Source organism: Thalassophryne amazonica, chromosome 16 (genome assembly GCF_902500255.1).
Source record: "Thalassophryne amazonica chromosome 16, fThaAma1.1, whole genome shotgun sequence".
In the NCBI taxonomy this organism is placed as follows: Eukaryota; Metazoa; Chordata; class Actinopteri; order Batrachoidiformes; family Batrachoididae; genus Thalassophryne; species Thalassophryne amazonica.
The window spans coordinates 21,431,820-21,450,852 of NC_047118.1; the positions used below are offsets into that span (position 1 = coordinate 21,431,820).

The window sequence follows — 19,033 nt, forward strand, 5'->3', positions numbered from 1 at the left end:
TGCACGGTGACGTCACCTGTCTGCTCTCTCTGGCTGCTAATCCAACATGGTGAAAAACACTCCAAAATCGTTGCATTTCTGTGAAAGTCTAACATGGTTCTCATGTATTATGTAAAAGCGAGCAAGGAATAAATATGTCTAAATCCAAAAACGCCGTATTTGTAACCTTTGTAAAAATATTTGTTAAAAAAAAACTTGTAAAATTATATTATAATGCTTGGATATCAGTAGCAGTGGCAATTCTACACTGAATTACTCCCCAGACCAAGAGCCCCCCCCCCCCCCCCCCGTCCAAGAGGCCCCCCCACCTAAAAAAAAGAACAGACAAAATTTTGCACGAATACCCATTTATTATTATTATTATTATTATTATTATTATTATTATTATCCTTACTTTAGTTGCGTGTATCTGACCGTGTGGGGTGCAGGTATAGTGTCACTCTGGAACCCCAGCGCCACCACAAAACCACTTCCTGCAGACAGGACAATAGATTGCAGTTGTTCTGCTTTCCTTTCATCTGGGCACATTGTGGAAAGACCACCGGAGAGTCAGGTTTGCCTTTTTTCCTCTTTAGCCTGAGTCATCCACACTTTCCTCCATGGGATGAAAGCAGAGCGCAGTCACTGAGAAATCTCCCTTCAGGTGGTCCGGCGGTGGTGGACACAGCCCCCATCAGTCTGTCTGGTTTTCAGTTCATGCACGTGTAAAACCTGTCTGTGTGTGTGTCTCCGTGTCATGTTCATTCTGGCTCCCTGTGAGCGTCCGTGCCAGATGAGCGTGCAAACGGCCTAATATGACATAGTTGCAGGGTTGTGCATCCTCATCTCATGCACCTACAGTGGGTGTGTGTGCGCGCGTGTGTGTCTCTCTAACAGGAGGGTGCCAGAATAGAAAGGCAGAAACAGCAGTAATTATGACCTCCTATGTTCAGCGAAAACATCAGAGGGAAGTAATTTGTTGCTCTATATTTAATCAGTGGATATAACGAGACTGACTGCAGCTGTCTGGCCGTATGGGCAGACAAGCATTTCCAAAACCCATTAGTCTATAATGCTGTCAACCATGTGTCTTCTTTCTCTACTTTTCTATGCTCAAATAATTTTTATCCTTTAATATCAGCCGGGTTGTTCAGTTGCACTTTTCTGCTCCCCTCTGTTTCTCAGCCTTCCCTTGATTCTTCTCTTTGGCCTTTTTGACTTTTGACTTTGAAAATAAGTATTTTTATTGTTGAACTCCTGCAGCATCTCTTGCATACTTTTCTTCTTTTTATTCCCCTCACCTCCTTCCCTCTGTGCCCATCTCTCTGTTCATCTCTCTCTCTCTCTCTCAGGGTGCAAGTAGAGTTCTATGTGAATGAGAACACTTTCAAGGAGCGCCTCAAGCTGTTCTTCATCAAAAACCAAAGATCCAGTGAGTTTGCACCTGTTGCTTTATTGCATTGTTTTTAGTAATTGTTTTTAGTAATTCACTGATTTTTTGTTTGTTTGTGTTTTTTTGTTTGTTTGTTTGTTTTTGTTTTGTTTTCTTTTTTAATTTTGACAATCATTTTGACTTTTTTAAATGTGTGATGTAAAGTACAGTACTGCTGTTTTTGTGAATAGCAGGTCAGTAACACACCAAATTATATGTTAAATTAAAAAGATCAACTTACACTGAATTTTGTCTATATTTTCGTAAAGCTACAATGTGTAGTTCTATAGGGGGTCTCACCCAAGGAGTAATTCAGTGTAGAACTGCCACTGCACATTTCTCCATGTAATGTGGAGTTGCGTCAGGAAGGGCATCCGGTGTAAAACGTTTGCCAATTCAACATGCAGATCCGCAAACCAACACTATAAAAATCATCAGGGTGATTCAACTTAAATACTTAAGTTCAATTGCTGCCTTAAAACCCCACTCAACTCAACTTTAGGAAAAGCTTTTATGGCAATTTATAACTTAGCTTCTTGAGTTGAATAAAAGCTTTTCCTGAAGTTGAGTTGAGTGGGGTTTTTAAGGCAGCAATTGAACTTAAGTATTTAAGTTGAATCAGTGTTGGTTTGGGCTCTGACATGCACTGTCAACTGTGGGACCATATATATATATATATATATATATATATATATATTTTTTTTCAATTGTGTGCTTTTCCAAATCATGTCTATTCAACGGAATTTACCCCAGGTGGACTCCAATTAAACTGTAGAAACATCTCAGAGATATTCAGTGGTAAAATGTCATGCATATGATGTAATTTCTCTACTTCCGGGTAACGAAACATGGCACTTTCTCTGAGTTTTTGTGTAAATTACACACAAACAAAGGGAAAAATGCAAAGAAAAAGTGACGATGCGGTGGAAAGTGGACATGTGTTGCGTGTTGTTTATGACCCGGAGCTCAAACGTATCAATGCGGTTTTGCAGGCGAGCGAACACACTACTCTGGTTAGGTATGTAGGCTAACACTGACACGACCTCTCCCATTTTCCTCGTCTTCCCTTCTCCACTGGGAACTGAAAAAGCAGCACTTTTCACGACTGCTTCTGTGATTGCATCCGTAAACAAAACAGTACACCATTTTCCCGTTAGAATTGACGCTATTTGTGAGAAGCGACTAATCCCCATTCGGAGGATGGGGGTTTCAGCGGAGACCATTTTAAACCGGCAGGTCCACTAGGTGACAACGAGTATGATTTTACGAGGTCTATTAGAAAAGTATCCGACCTTATTATTTTTTTCAAAAACCATATGGATTTGAATCACGTGTGATTACATCAGACTGCTTGAACCCTCGTGGGCATGCAAGAGTTTTTTCACGCCTGTCGGTTACGTCATTCGCCTGTGGGCAGTCTTTGAGTGAGGAGTGGCCCACCCTCTCGTCGTTTTTTTCATTGTTTAGGAATGGCTCAGAGACTGCCGCTTTGTTTGATAAAAATGTTTTCAAAACTGTAAGGCACAACTGAGTGGACACCATTCGATAAATTCAGCTGGTTTTCGGTAAAAATTTTAACGGCTGATGAGAGATTTTGGTCTGGTAGTGTCGCCGTAAGGATGGCCCATGATGCCTGACGGCGATCTGCGCTTCGAGGCGGCAGCGTCTCGGCGTTTCAAGTTGAAAACTTCCACATTTCAGGCTCTGTTGACCCAGTAAGTCATCAGAGAACAGAGAACTTTCAGAAGAAGTCGGCATGAGGAGTTTATTTGGACATTCCATTGTTAACGGACATTTTGTAATGAAAGAACGTGCGGGCAGAGTCGCGTGTCGGGCTGGACCCGACCGCGGGGGGTCGCGACAGGAAAAACACCTCCGTTGGAAACCTTAACGGACAAGTTGGAACATGCCCAAGCTGTTAAACAATTTCTCAGTTACTCACTTGTTGAAAGCCATCAAAAGCCGCCTGAATTTTACAAATGGTTTTCAACACGTAGGTGTTTTTCCTGTCGCGGCGCACACAGATTCGCCGAGTCGTCACGGAAACGACTCGACGAATTTGCGGGCACGTCTTTCATTAAAAAATGTCCTTAAACAGTGGAATGTCCGCATAAAGTCCTCATGCCGGCCTCTTCTGAATCTTCTCTGTTCTCTCACGACGTCCTGGGTCAACAGAGCCTTAAATTAGGATGTTTTCAGGTCGAAACAGGCCGACGACGGCGCCTGGAAGCGCTGCACAACGTCCTGCTCTGTGGGAAGTCCTTACACCGACAGAAACACCCCATAATCTCTCATCAGCCGTTAAACTTTTCACCGAAAACCAGCTTAATTTCTCGAATAGTGTCCACTCGGATATTCCTCACAGGTCCAGAAAAAATGTTGATAAAGCAACGCACGCCGTCTCGAGCAGCTTGTGACACAAAGGAATTCAGCCGAGAGGGCGGGACCACATCTCACTCAAGGCCTGCCCACAGGGAAATGACGTCACCGACACGCGTGAAAAAACTCACGCATGCGCACGAGGGTTCAAGCATGATTGGTGCAACCGCACGTCATTCAAATCCATATAGTTAAAAAAAAATAAAAGGGTCGGTTTATTATCTAATAGACCACGTATGTTTACCGAGTGGGGCTGAACGGTTTGTGCTGAAACTCCCACACTCTGCCCCCATATATGGTCAAATCCCACGATATTATGTAAGGGTTCAAATTCTATTCATTTCTGAATGCACCGCAGGAAGAACCTTGGAGCAGATGGGCTACAACAGCAGATGATCACCGGGTGAAACTCCTGTCAGCTACCAACAGGACACTAAGTTTACAGCAGACATGGGTTCAAACATGTTTCCTGGTCTCATGGATGCTGATTTTTTTTTTTTTTATGAATTATTCAGATGTAGGGTCAGAATGTGGCATTAGCAGCGTGAAGGCACTGACCCATTCTGCCTTATATCAAACATTCAGGCTGCTGGTGGAGGACTAATGGTGCAGAAGCTGCATGATACTGTCATATTAGTATGGACCAAAATCTGAGGATTTTTTTCCAGCACCTTATTGAATCTATTCCATGGAAACTCAGGCCATTCTGAAGGCTAAAGGGGTCCAGATTGGTGCTAGCAAATACCTAATAAAGTACCTAATAAATTGGCCCGTTACTGTAGTGGCTAATTTCTAGAAAAGCTTTCCCATCATTTTTATTTTCTCATTAAGAAAATTAAAAAACAGAGTATTCCTAAAAACTCACCTTGAACAAAAGACAAACAGCTTAATCAGGTTTAAATTTTGTTCAGTATGTTTTTGACAGCTCTTTTGTCTCACCAACAATGAAGGATGGACTCATACACTCAACAAAAATATAAACGCAACACTTTTGGTTTTGCATGAGATGAACTCAAAGATCTAAAACTTTTTCCACATACACAATATCACCATTTCCCTCAAATATTGTTCACAAACCAGTCTAAATCTGTGATAGTGAGCACTTCTCCTTTGCTGAGATAATCCATCCCACCTCACAGGTGTGCCATATCAAGATGCTGATTAGACACCATGATTAGTGCACAGGTGTGCCTTAGACTGCCCACAATAAAAGGCCACTCTGAAAGGTGCAGTTTTATCACACAGCACAATGCCACAGATGTCGCAAGATTTGAGGGAGCGTGCAATTGGCATGCTGACAGCAGGAATGTCAACCAGGGAGCGTGCAATGGATTATCTCAGCAAAGGAGAAGTGCTCACTATCACAGATTTAGACTGGTTTGTGAACAATATTTGAGGGAAATGGTGATATTGTGTATGTGGAAAAAGTTTTAGATCTTTGAGTTCATCTCATACAAAATGGGAGCAAAACCAAAAGTGTTGCGTTTATATTTTTGTTGAGTATATTTCTTCAGTTTTTTCTAATTATTAGTATTGTTAAGGTGCCAGTCACTGGTTAAACATGTCAAAGGATGTGCATGTAATCAACATTAATTAGTCACAAAGAGTGTCTTATTTTGGTATAAATTTAATGCTGCATTATGCAAACCATTGTCATCTTGCTTTATCGGAAAAAGTGTGAGCTGTTCGTGGTTCCTCGGAGCTACGAAGTTTTTGATGTGTACGTTTTCAAAACAATTTATTCAAGGCATAAGTGTTCAAGCATTTACACTACAAAGAAATCTGCAAAGCCGCATCCAGTGCGTGTTTCAGTATTCCATGAACATAATTAAGAATACAATCTTTTAACAATGAAACAGCTCATCATTGTGCTGCCTCTGCAATGCAACCCCACCCCCACCCCACCCCCCAGATAACACAACCAACCAACCACACCGCCACCACTGCTCTCTATAAATTAATTAAAAATATAAAAGCCAAGATGATGGGTTGAATAAGTAATGGGCCCCTTTGGTATAATACCTGTAAATAATCAGTTTTATTGCCAGTTCTATTCAGACAACTCAGGGGATGGATACATGAACATTTCCATGCAGTCACTCAGTTTTGGAGAACTGTCTACTCCACACAGATTACACTAGAGTGTTATATTGTTTGTATTTCTTCAGAACTGATGTAAATAAAGTTCAAGACATATTCAGTGACTTGGAAATGTTCATGTATCCATCTCCTGACTTGTCTGAAGAAAACTGGTAATTAAACTGATTATTTACAGGTATTATACCAAATGGGCTGATTACTTATGCAACCTATCATCTTGGCTTTTATATTTTTAATTAATTTATATGATAATATATATGATTATTTATATGATGTTGTAGAGATTTATTTTCAGTTTGAGTCTAAGGAAGATCATTTTAGAAATTTTTATATTGAGAAGGCCATAAACAAAATGTGTGAAATACCAAGGGGCTGAATACTTTTGCAAGCCACTATATACATACATATATATATATATATACACACACACACATCAACTCCTTTATACGAATGGTTATTTATCCGAATCAGGCCAAACCTGCATGCCTGATTTTGCTCTGATTTGCTTCCAATAACTCTGCTGCCTCAAGCAGGAGGCAGCCCATTTCTTTCCTTTAGTTTTTGGTAATCTTGTGAAGAAACACACGAGTAGGAGGTTACAAAAACAATCAAAATCTGCAGCTCGCTGCATGTGTGGAACTAATTGGGATAATTATTCCACACGTAAGATAACAAGACGCTGTAACTAGATGTCACGTTGCAACTGCGCTATCCTTCACGCAACACGATTTTTTAAGCATGATTAGTTTTAATTGTAGAGGCTGTATGAAAATGGGTTATTACTCACAAAACTTTGTTAAAAATGAGCACAGGTAACACATCAGATCACAGACACTCAGTGATGATATGTTACTGACCAGAACTGATACTCTGCATTGTGTGTTTAAGACGTGAAGAATGGTGTGTTCATTTTTATGGCATGTGTGATGCTGGTAGACCAAACAATAAAAATCAGTCAATCAATCATAAACTTTAAAAATGTAGCTTGAGTGCCTTCTTGAAATTGAAATCAGATACATAGTTTCAACTAACCTGTCTTCAACCTTGTTAACACTAGTTGATAATGCTAAAAACGCAGTCTATGTTGTCTTTCCTTTCCTTTATCATGCTTTGTCACACATGTGGTAAACGTGTCCAGACATGCAATGTCTCATAAAACCCCACTGTTAAGTCACTGTTTGGTACATATAATTTTTATGACCTCTTCCAGCTGCATCGTCGCAGTAAAAATGTTCCATTTCCATCACTGTTAAATGTTTTCATAGTGAGGCACACTCGCAAAGTGATGAGTCAGTATGAGAAGCAAATTAAATGTTCAGAAATTGTACTGAAAATTCACAATAATCACCTCTTTAGCTGAATCTACTAGGAAATGTTATGACTCACATTCCATGTCAATGAGTTTGGTAATTAGAAGTTCAAATATAACACAGTGCTAAAATACCCTCAGCCGTACGAGCCTTGTGCTCTTTATAATTTGCAGTTGTTTAATTAATTATTAAGATCCTCCTGTCTTACGTACAATTTGTACATGTCCAATAAAGCCCCTCTATTACTCAATCGATCAAAAACAATATTTAGGTTTTAACAGCGTCTGCAGGAGGCTTTGCGTGTGTGTGTGTACATGAGCTTTTGACAAAAGCGGAAGTTATCAAGGAATCAATAAATCAAGGAATATTTGTAGATCACCCTCTGTGCATTTGCTGGTATTAATGAGACAAATTAACTCCATAGCAAGTTAGCTTTGAGTTAGCATACGTGCTAATGCCGCAAAATGTGTTATCACGTTACAAAAAGGGCGTTTTCAGTTTTAGAAGTATTTATTTCTCACTGTCTTTTACATAATATATGACAAAGAGGATATATTTACACACAAACAAAACAGAGTTTTGCAGCTAGCTACCAGCCTGTGACGTCACCATGCTAACATCCGCAAAATAAGTTCAGAGGTGTTAATAGGTCCCAAAAACGGCATTTTCAGTTTTAGAAGTGTTTATTTCTCGCTAATTTTTACACAATATATAAGAGACATGCATATAAACCTGAAATACCTGATGGCCGTATGTTGGCCTCGTGTAAAAATGATGGCGTAATCCTGTTTACAGTACTCTAGGGCACTTGGAGAGCAGATAATAATGACTAAAGGCTCAGTTCTTTATTTATCTGTCGTTAAAGGTGTCTTACTGCAGTTCACTTCCAATTCAAATTATTTATATTGCGCTAAACCACAATAGGAAACATCTCAAAGTACTATAAAATGTAAAATGGGAATTTTGCTCCCCTTCTGAGCGAGTATATTGGAAAGGAAATCTCCCTTTAAATAGGAAGACACCTTGAGCAGACCAGTCACAGGTGGGATGGCCATCTGGAGACAATAAAGCATGAAACAAGACTGACACAAACATTAAGTTATAGCAGGGATGTTGCAGTCTGAAACAACCAAATACAGCTCAGTGTGCACATTGGAAGGATACCATAAATGAATACAGAACAGGTTCTCTGATCAGCTGTGTGTGGATAGAATTAATCAAATTGCACAGATTCAATAGAATTACACAAAATTGCACAAATTTGCACAGATTCGGCTTTTCTTTTACAATTTAGGATGCAACTCACTCAACTCTAAGTTAGTGGGAAATCAGTTGAGCTATAATTCCCCTATTTTCTGGTGTCAAACTTTAATATTTTTTTTAAGTGAAAACAGGGATGCTGGAAGTCAATCTAAGTTTGGGGTGCAGAAAAAGTCCAAGGTATATAATGATGTTATGTTAATTGCTAAACAACCACCCAACATTCATCTTTTTTTTCATTAACATTTTATTGTTGTGTGTTGGGGGGTTTGGCTGGATGTTTTTGTGTTGTTTTATTTTCTTTGCTCTCCAGGTGGTATGCAAACTGGTTTTTGTCTGTGGAGAAGGTGCTGGCAGAAGAGTCCTTCACCCTCATCAGCATTATTAGCTGCACCTGTGGAGGATGTTTACGTGCAGGCCTACTGACTCGCAGCACCTGTGGATGATGCTCATGTGTAAACTTAAAGACTTTCAGCTGAAGCAGATAATGAGATGGCGTTCTGCATTTAAGCCATGAGTGGTTCAAGCAGAATTGCCGGGAACACGACCTTGTGACGTTCGTTTGTGAGACGCTGAGGAACGCGCCAGGGTTTGACACATCGTGCCTGTGAAGGAGGATGGGTGAGGGACACATGCTGTCAGCACACATCAGAGGTGATTATTGTCTGAATGGTCGTTAATAGTAATTTGGCATTTTGTTACGCAGTATATTTGAACATTGATGAGAATTGTGCAGTTTGCTTCTCACTGCCGTGGCGTACGGACTGATGATCCTCCACCTGTTGTGAGAAGCTGCTCATTTACATAAAGCTTAAATTCAGACCTGAATGTGTTGCTGATAGTGTGTGCCTCTGAAAGATATTTGCTGTAGCTCTGTTGACTTACCTCACCTTTTCCATCCTTCACAGAGTCAGTTTGTCGTGTCCACCTGGGGGGTGTTTGGCGATGAATCTGAGTCCAGAAACGCCGAGGCTTCGATCCTTTTGGGCGCTGGAGAGCGCGCCGTCCTTCACTCCGCCAGACAAACCCAATATTTATGTTGTACACTAATTATTGCACTAGAGGGGAAATAAAATTGTTTTGTTTGTGGAACCGCTTTCTGGTTATTTAGCGCTGGGTTCTGTCAGACGTTGGCCCGCTCCTCAACCTGCGTCTGCACATAACATTTATAGCAGTTTTAGAATATTTTGTACGAAAAGAGACTTAATTTGTACTAGACTTGGACTTAAATTATTTAATTTTTAGAAGAGCTTTCAATTATCATCCTGTCAACTGAATTTTTGGTTTATCATGAGAATAATTTATTTATTCAAACCAATCATCCCTGGGTGAAAAATTGCATTTATGACACCTTTAACTAAATGGAAGTCCAAGTTGGGTTTATGTAATGCTAAAATACAAATACCAAAGAAATCAAATGGAAACACTGAAAGAAATACTTGTAAAAATGCATCTGCGTCAACCTCGTCACATATCTATTTTTATGTTTTTCAAATATCCTGCCTAAAACAAGAAAACACAACATCCTTGGTGAAGGTTATTATAATTTGTTACTGTGAATGCACTGCTTTTATGATTTAATTTATTAAATCTATTTGATTTTTTTTTTTTTTTTGACTGATTGTGCTCTCTTTGCTTTGCAGGTCTGCGAGTGCGAATGTTTAACTTTTCTCTGAAAGTACTGAGCTGCCTCCTCTACATTGTCAGAGTGCTTTTGGACAACCCACAAGAAGCGAGACAGGACTGGTAAGAAAGACGGCTGATAACAGCCGCTTCATCAAGTGAGACAAAGTCTGCAAACACGGCGGCCTGATGGGCAGCAAGTGCATCAGCTCAATAGATGAGATAACAGCGTGTAAATACAGAATGTGTTTAAAAATACGCACATGTGATTGTGCTGCCAGAAGCGTGATGATGCATTGAGGAAAGTGATAAAATATTTTGGCTCAGTTTGACTAAATGGGGAAAAACTGGGCAGTTAGTTACTTTAATGTCATCTGTATAGATAGATAGACAGGTAGAGACTTTATTTGCCATTTGTACTCACACGCAACATTGGAATTCTTGTGCACAGCTTTTGAGTAAATAAATATAAAAGTATAAAGGTATAACAGTATAAAATATGATAGTGTTTTAGGGCCACATTGAGGTTTTTATTTATTTATTTATTTTTTGTTTAGACTTATGAGACTTTAGATTATGAGAAAAAAACTCATAATATTACGAGACTAAAGTCACAATATTACAAGAATAAATCGTAATTTATGAGAATAAATCATAATTTATGAGAATAAAGTCATAAATTTATGAGAAAAAGACTCGTAATATTACGGGAATAAAGTCGTAATTTTATGACAGAAAAACTGTGGAGCGCTTTGCTAAGTTGTACTTCAGTATAAATTTTCCAAACAAGGAAATACTTAATCTTTTGGCCCATCTGCACCACATTATCATTAGTATCATAACATTGAAAAGAATATGCAAGAAAATGTGTCTGTTCCGGAGGAGGAACTGCACGCACTTCGCCTGAAGTTCCGGTGATTAGTAGGTCCTGATGGCTGGAACTGGCAGTCTGCAGAGGTATCACTTCTAGTATACAACCCCAGTTCCAGTGACGTTGGGATGTTGTGTAAAATGTAAATAAAAACAGATTACAATGATTTGCAAATCCCCTTCAACCTATATTCAATTGAATACACCACAAAGACAAGATATTTAATGTTCAAATTGATAAACTTTATTGTTTTTGTGCAAATATTTGCTCATTTTGAAATGGATGCCTGCAATATGTTTCAAAAAAGCTGGGACAGTGGTATGTTTACCACTGTGTTACATCACCTTTCCTTCTAACAACACTCAATAAGCGTTTGGGAACTGAGGACACTAATTGTTGAACCTTTGTAGGTGGAATTCTTTACCATTCTTGCATGATGTATGACTTCAGTTGTTCAACAGTCTGGGGTCTCTGTTGTCATATTTTGTGATTCATAATGTGCTACACATGTCTGGACTGCAGGCAGGCCAGTCTAGTACCCGCACTATTTTACTACAAAGCCACGCTGTTGTAACAGGTGCAGAATATGGCTTGGCATTGTCTTGCTGAAATAAGCAGGGACGTCCCTGAAAAAGACGTTGCTTGGATGGCAGCATGTGTTGCTCCAAAACCTGGATGTACCTTTCAGCATTGATGGTGCCATCACAGATGTGTAAATTGCCCATGCCATGGGCACTTTCCCACCCCCATACCATCAAAGATGCTGGCTTTTGAACTTTGTGCTGGTAACAATCTGGATGGCCTTTTCCCTCTTTTGTCCAGAGGACACGACGTCCATGATTTCCAAAAACAATTTGAAATGTGGACTCATCAGACTACAGCACACTTTTCCACTTTGCATCTGTCCATTTCAAATGAGCTCGGACCCAGAGAAGGCGGTGGCGTTTCTGGATGTTGATGTATGGCTTTCGCTTTGCATGGTAGAGTTTTAACTTGCACTCGTAGATATAGTGACGAACTGTGTTAACTGACTATGGTTTTCTGAAGTGTTCCTGAGCCCACGCGGTAAGATCCTTTACACAATGATGTTGGTTTTTAATGCAGTGCCGCCTGAGGGATCGAAGGTCACGGGCATTCAGTGTTGATTTTCGGTCCTGCTGCTTATGTGTAGAAAGTTCTCCAGATTATCTGAATCTTCTGATTATATTATGAACTGTAGATGATGGAATCCCTAAATTCGTTGCAAATGAACATTGAGAAACATTGTTCTTAAACTGTTGGACTATTTTTTCACGCAGTTGTTCACAAAGTGGTGATCCTCACCCCATCTTTGCTTGTGAATGGCTGAGCCTTTTGGGGATGCTCCTTTTATACCCAATCATGACACTCACCTGTTTCCAAATAGGTGTTCTTTGAGCATTCATCAATTTTGCCAGTCTTTTGTTGCCCCGTCTTAACTTTTTTGAAATGTGTTGCAGGCATCCATTTCAAGATGAGCAAATATTTGCACAAAAGCAATAAAATCTATCAGTTTGATTATGAAATATCTTGTCTTTGTGGTGTATTCTGTTGAATATCGGTTGAATAGGATTTGCAAATCATTGTATTCTGTTTTTATTTACATTTTATAAAACGTCCCAACTTCATTAAGTTTTTCTCATAAAATTGCGACTTTATTCTCATAATATTATGACTTTATTCTCAGAATATTTTTACTTTTTGCTCGAAGTCTAAAAGACAAACAAAAAAAAAAAACTCAATGTGGCCCTAAAACGGTGTTGTATTAAAAAGGATATCCAGTGCACCTAAACATATATATATATATATATATATATATATATATATATATATATATATATATATATATATATATATATATATATGTTGGGAAAGTTGGGAAAGTGTTGGGAAAGTGTAATGACACGGACCCACAACAGGGGGCGTAAATGAACGGACAATGGAATGAGCCAAAAGATAACAACTTTACTGTTGTGAATGTGCACAACGAAATACAGACAATTACAGAATTTGAAATCAGTCAGTGTATAACGGTGACGTGTGGGCAGGCTCGAGGATAGAAGACGTCTGTCCAGAGAAACGCCGGGTCCCACACGATTTCCACTGTCAACAGGTCTGAAGTACACCGGAGCTGCCAAGTCCTGAGTCCCCAGGTGGCCACCCTCTCCAGCTGTCAGACCTGGTACTGCTGGCAGGAAGCAGAAACAGTTAGGTGTGGGTGTGTGCACACCCAGTAACACAGTCAGCAAACGTCCTCTCTTGTCGGTAGGTGGGAAACACACCTCCACCTCCTGATCACAATTATATGCAGCGTCTGTGTGAGTTACTTATCCGGTGAGGAGCGAAATCCATCGTCTCCTCCACAGTTCCACCGACTCAGCCTCCAACTGCGGATGAACTCTACGTACGCCTGCAAACAATCTCAAGAATAACATGTATACGTTGTAATACTGTATTACGGCTGAGAGTTTACCTTGTAGGTAGACGATTTCTCGGCAGAGAGGTGGAGTTGCTGCCTGGCTTTTATTGTGGATGGTGATGAGTGACAGCTGGAACGAGTGGGATGTCCTTCGTAGATAACCAAACCTCCTGCCCGGGCTGGTATGCAGGGGCCGGGGAACGCTGGTGGTCCGCATGGGCCTTGGCCCTCGTCCGGGCTTTGAGCAGGGCAGAGCGGGTAGTGCGCCACACCCGACGGCACCTCCTCAGGTCGGCCTGGACCGAGGGCACACCGACCTCTCCCTCCGTGAGCGGAAACAATGGGGGCTGGTACCCCAAACATACCTCGAACAGGGAGAGGCCGGTGGCAGATGATATTTGGCTGTTTTGAGTGTACTCGATCCATGCCAGATGGTTGCTCCAGGCCATTGGGTGCTCGGAGGTCACGCAGCGGATGGCCTGCTCCAGCTCCTGGTTCACCCGCTCTGCCTGTCCGTTCGCCTGGGGATGGTACCCGGACGAGAGGCTTACGGTGGCCCCCAGTTCCCTACAGAAACTCCTCCAGACTTGCGAGGAGAACTGGGGACCATGGTTGGAGACGATGTCTGAAGGAATCCCATGCAGATGTACAACATTTTGGACCAGGAGGTCTGCTGTCTCCTGGGTCGTTGGGAGCTTCGGGAGGGAAACGAAGTGGGCCGCCTTGGAGAACCAGTCCACTATCGTGAGGATGGTAGTCATGCCCTGGGACGGTGGGAGGCCCGTGACGAAGTCCAGGCCGATGTGGGACCAGGGGCGATGAGGCACCGGTAGCAGCTGGAGGAGTCCTTGTGTCTTCTGGTGATCAGCCTTGCCCCTGGCGCAGGTGGTACAGGCCTGGACGTATTCCCGGACGTCAGCCTCCATGGACGCCCACCAGAAGCGCTGCCGGACCACTGCCACAGTTGTTCGCACCCCTGGGTGACAGGAGAGCTTGGAACCGTGACAGAAGTCCAGGACTGCAGCTCTGGCCTCTGGTGGGACATAGAGTTTGTTCTTAGGGCCGTTCCCCGGGTCCGGGTTCCGTGCCAGGGCCTCCCGGATGGTCTTTTCCACGTCCCAGGTGAGGGTGGCCACGATATTGGACTCGGGGATGACGGTTTCCGGTCGATCTGACCTCTCGGTTTTGACTTCCTCTTCGTGTACCCGGGACAAGGCGTCAGATCGTCGATTCTTGGTCCCGGGGCGGTAGGTGATCTGGAAGTCAAAACGCCCAAAGAACAGTGACCAGCAGGCTTGCCTGGGGTTCAGCCGCTTGACGGTCCGGATGTACTCCAGGTTCCAATGGTCCGTGAAAACTGTAAATGGTACCGCAGCTCCCTCCAACAGGTGTCTCCACTCCTCAAGAGCCTCTTTCACCGCTAGGAGTTCCCGATTGCCGATGTCATAGTTCCTTTCTGCCGGGGTCAACCTGCGGGAGAAATAGGCACGGGGTGGAGGACCTTATCGGACTCCCTGCTCTGGGACAGCACGGCTCCTATCCCTGAGTCAGAGGCATCCACTTCAACTATAAACTGGCGGCTAGGATCGGGCTGCACCAGAACTGGTGCAGTCGAAAACCGGCGTTTCAACTCCCTAAACGCGGCCTTACACCGATCCGACCAGGTGAAGGGGACCTTAGAGGAGGTCAGGGCTGTCAGGGGACTAACCACATGACTGTAGCCCTTAATGAACCTCCTGTAGAAATTTGCAAAGCCGAGGAACTGTTGCAGCTTCCTACGGCTTGTTGGTTGGGGCCAATCTCTCACCGCCGCAACCTTGGCTGGATCAGGGGTGACGGAGTTGGAGGAGATTATGAACCCCAGGAAGAACAAAGTAGTGCGGTGGAACTCGCACTTCTCACCCTTCACAAACAGCCGGTTCTCCAACAACCGCTGCAGGACCTGACGTACATGCTTAACATGAGTCTCAGGATCTGGGGAAAAGACGAGGATATCGTCCAGGTATACGAAGATGAATCGGTGCAGGAAGTCCCGCAAGACATCGTTTACCAAGGCTTGGAACGTCGCGGGGGCGTTAGTGAGGCCAAACAGCATGACCAGGTACTCAAAGTGACCTAACGGGGTGTTAAATGCCGTCTTCCATTCATCTCCCTTCTGGATCCGAACCAGGTGATAAGCATTCCTAAGATCCAGTTTCGTAAAGATTTTGGCTCCATGCAGGGGCGTGAACACTGAATCTAACAGGGGCAGCGGGTATCGGTTGCGAACCGTAATCTCGTTCAGCCCCCTGTAATCAATGCATGGATGGAGTCCGCCGTCTTTCTTGCCCACAAAAAAGAAACCAGCACCCATCGGGGAGGTGGAGTTCCGGATCAGCCCGGCAGCTAACGAGTCCCGGATGTAGGTCTCCATTGATTCACGTTCAGGACATGAGAGGTTGTACAGCCTGCTGGAAAAGGTACTCAATGCCCGGGATCAAATCAATGGCACAATAGTACGGCCGGTGCGGGGGAAGAGAGAGTGCCAGATCTTTGCTGAAGACGTCAGCAAGATCGTGGTACCCCTCAGGCACCGCTGTCAGATTGGGGGGGACGTTAACCTCCTCGTTAGCAGTCAAACCGGGGGGGAACCAAGGATCCTAAACACTCCTGGTGGCAGGTTTCGCTCCACTGAGCCACAACCCCACACGGCCAGTCAATCCGGGGATTGTGTTTAATCATCCATGGGAAGCCCAAAATTACGTGGGAGATAGAAGGAGTTATGTAAAACTCAATCTCCTTCTGATGATTCCCAGACACCACCACAGTTACTGGTTGTGTCTTGTGTGTGATTAAAGGAAGAAGGGTGCCATCTAGTGCCCGCACCTTCAATGGTGAAGGGAGCGCCACTAGAGGGAGCCCTACTTCCCTTGCCCATCTGCTGTCCAGCAGATTCCCTTCTGACCCCGTGTCCACCAGTGCTGGAGCTTGAAGGGTTAGATCCCCACTCAGGATCGTGACTGGGAGACGTGCTGAAATGCGTGTGTGTCCCACGTGAATTTCTTGACCCACCCTTAGCCCAGTCTTTAAAGCGAGTGTTGTCGTTTTGGCCGTTTGGGGCAGTTTTTCTGTATGTGCTCTTTTGAGCTGCAGAGAAAACACTCCCCGTGGGCCAGCCTCCTCATTCTGTCATCTGATCTCATTTTGGCCCTGCTCGTTTCCCTAGCAACGTCAGCAGGGGGAGCTGTTGCCACACGGAGCGCTGAGGCTGTGGAGCGTGGGGAGGGTGTAACCTTTTCGGACCCGGAAGGGAGAGGGATGGCGCGTGCCCGGCCACGTCCTTCGTCTCGCTCCTGGCGGCGTTCTTCTAACCGATTGTCTAATCGTATAACCAGGTCGATAAGCCCGTCTAAATCCTGCGGCTCATCCTTAGCCACCAGATGCTCCTTTAGGACCAGAGACAGTCCGTTTACAAAGGCGGCGCGGAGCGCAGCAGCATTCCAGCCGGCTCTCGCAGCCGCTAATGCGGAAGTCGACTGCATACTCGGCTGCACTCCGACGCCCCTGTCTCATAGACAGCAGCACCGTTGAAGCGGTCTTGCCTCTTTTATGGGTGATCGAACACCAGTCTGAACTCCCTCACAAACTCAGTATATATCGTTAGGAGCCGTGAATTCTGCTCCCAAAGCGCCATAGTCCAGGCGCGTACCTCACCTCAAAGCAAATTAATCACATAAGCCACCCGGCTAGAGTCCGACGTGTACATGACGGGACGCTGTGCAAAGACGAGCGAACACTGCATTAAGAAGTCTGCGCACATCTCTACACAACCTCCGTACATTTCCTTGGGACTTATGTATGCTTCAGGGGACAGTGGGGGGTTCGTTGAACGACCAGTGGAATGTCTATATTTGGCACCAGGACAGCAGGAGGAGGAGCTGCAGCCGCGCCTTGTGCGTGCGCTTCCACCTGTGCCGTGAGAGCCTCCATCCTGCGATTGAGTATTTTGCTCTGCTCGGTCACTAAGTCCATCTGAGCAGTGAAGGCGGTTAAGACGTGCTGCAGCTCACCTAAGACGCCTCCTGCTGGCGGCTGTGCACCCTGCTCTTCCATTGCTTGTTCAACTGATGGTTGACGCCTCTCTGAATCCATGACGTTGGCCGAGAAATCCTGTTGGAAAAGTGTAATGACACGGACCCACAACAGGGGGCGTAAATGAACGGACAATGGAATGAGCCAAAAGATAACAACTTTACTGTTGTGAATGTGCACAACGAAATACAGACAATTACAGAATTTGAAATCAGTCAATGTATAAAGGTGACGTGTGGGCAGGTTGAGGATAGAAGACGTCTGTCCAGAGAAACGCCGGGTCCCACACGATTTCCACTGCCAACGGGTTTGAAGTACACCGGAGCTGCCAAGTTCTGAGTCCCCAGGTGGCCACCGTCTCCAGCTGTCAGACCTGGTACTGCTGGCAGGAAGCAGAAACAGTTAAGTGTGGGTGTGTGCACACCCAGTAACACAGTCAGCAAACGTCCTCTCCTGTCGGTAGGTGGGAAACACACCTCCACCTCCTGATCACAATTATATGCAGCGTCTGTGTGAGTTACTTATCCGGTGAGGAGCGAAATCCATCGTCTCCTCCATAGTTCTACCGACTCAGCCTCCAGCTGCGGATGAACTCTACGTACGCCTGCAAACAATCTCAAGAATAACACATATATGTTGTAATACTATATTACGGCTGAGAGTTTACCTTGTAGGTAGACGATTTCTCGGCAGGGAGGTGGAGTTGCTGCCCGGCTTTTATTGTGGATGGTGATGAGTGACAGATGCTGATGAGGTGGTGATGACTGATTGCTGTCACTCCCGGCTGCTCCTGCGAGGTGGCTGCGCCCTCTCGTGCCTGAAGCCCGCACTTCAGGCAGGGCGCCCTCTGGTGGTGGGCCAGCAGTACCTCCTCTTCAGCGGCCCACACAACATATATATATATATATATATATATATATATATATATATATATATATATATATATATATATATATATATATATATTTAGGGTGGTCCATAAAAATGGTCAAAATTTTTTTTCAAAAAACTTCAAGTCTCACCCTCTAAATTTGTTAACATAAAAACACATCATGTACAATTTCATAAAATAATAATTTTTACTGGTAGCACACAGTCCTTAAAGATTTTGCTCGCAATAACTTTGTCATATAGTATGGTCATTTCCAGATATTTCCAAATTATTTCTGTCAGTTTAATATTGATATGTCAGGACAGAAATTATGGCAATACATTGGAAAATCAAATCTTTTCATATCCCATAAAATAGTTAACACTAAAACATGAATTGTGAGATGCAGTTCTTCTCGTACATGTATCATGCTCCTACAATACCTACATACTGGGGTAGCGAAGATTTTGTAACAATCAAACATTGTATTTTCATTTTATTGATGAAATACTGTTTCATTATTGATAAATTCAAATAAGTCTATGCTTTATATATTTCCACATATATTTTGATCTAGCTCCAAACAATAATATTCTTTATGCCTTGCAGTACTTAATATTCAAAAAGGTATGAATCAACACAAGAACCAATTATACAGCTGTGTAACATAAGAGAACATCCTTTACATGATAATGATATT

General features: G+C 43.3%; 1 protein-coding gene across 3 annotated transcripts in view; it reads left to right on the plus strand.

Moving 5' to 3' along the window:
- LOC117527701 (potassium channel subfamily T member 2) overlaps positions 1-19,033 on the plus strand; it is a 166,170-nt gene that overhangs the window by 26,236 nt on the left and 120,901 nt on the right. For all 3 annotated transcript variants that reach the window (XM_034190159.1, XM_034190160.1, XM_034190161.1), the window contains exons 2-3: positions 1,332-1,411; positions 10,104-10,206. In XM_034190159.1, the coding sequence (XP_034046050.1) occupies positions 1,332-1,411; positions 10,104-10,206 (183 nt within the window). The remainder of the gene's footprint in view (positions 1-1,331; positions 1,412-10,103; positions 10,207-19,033) is intronic.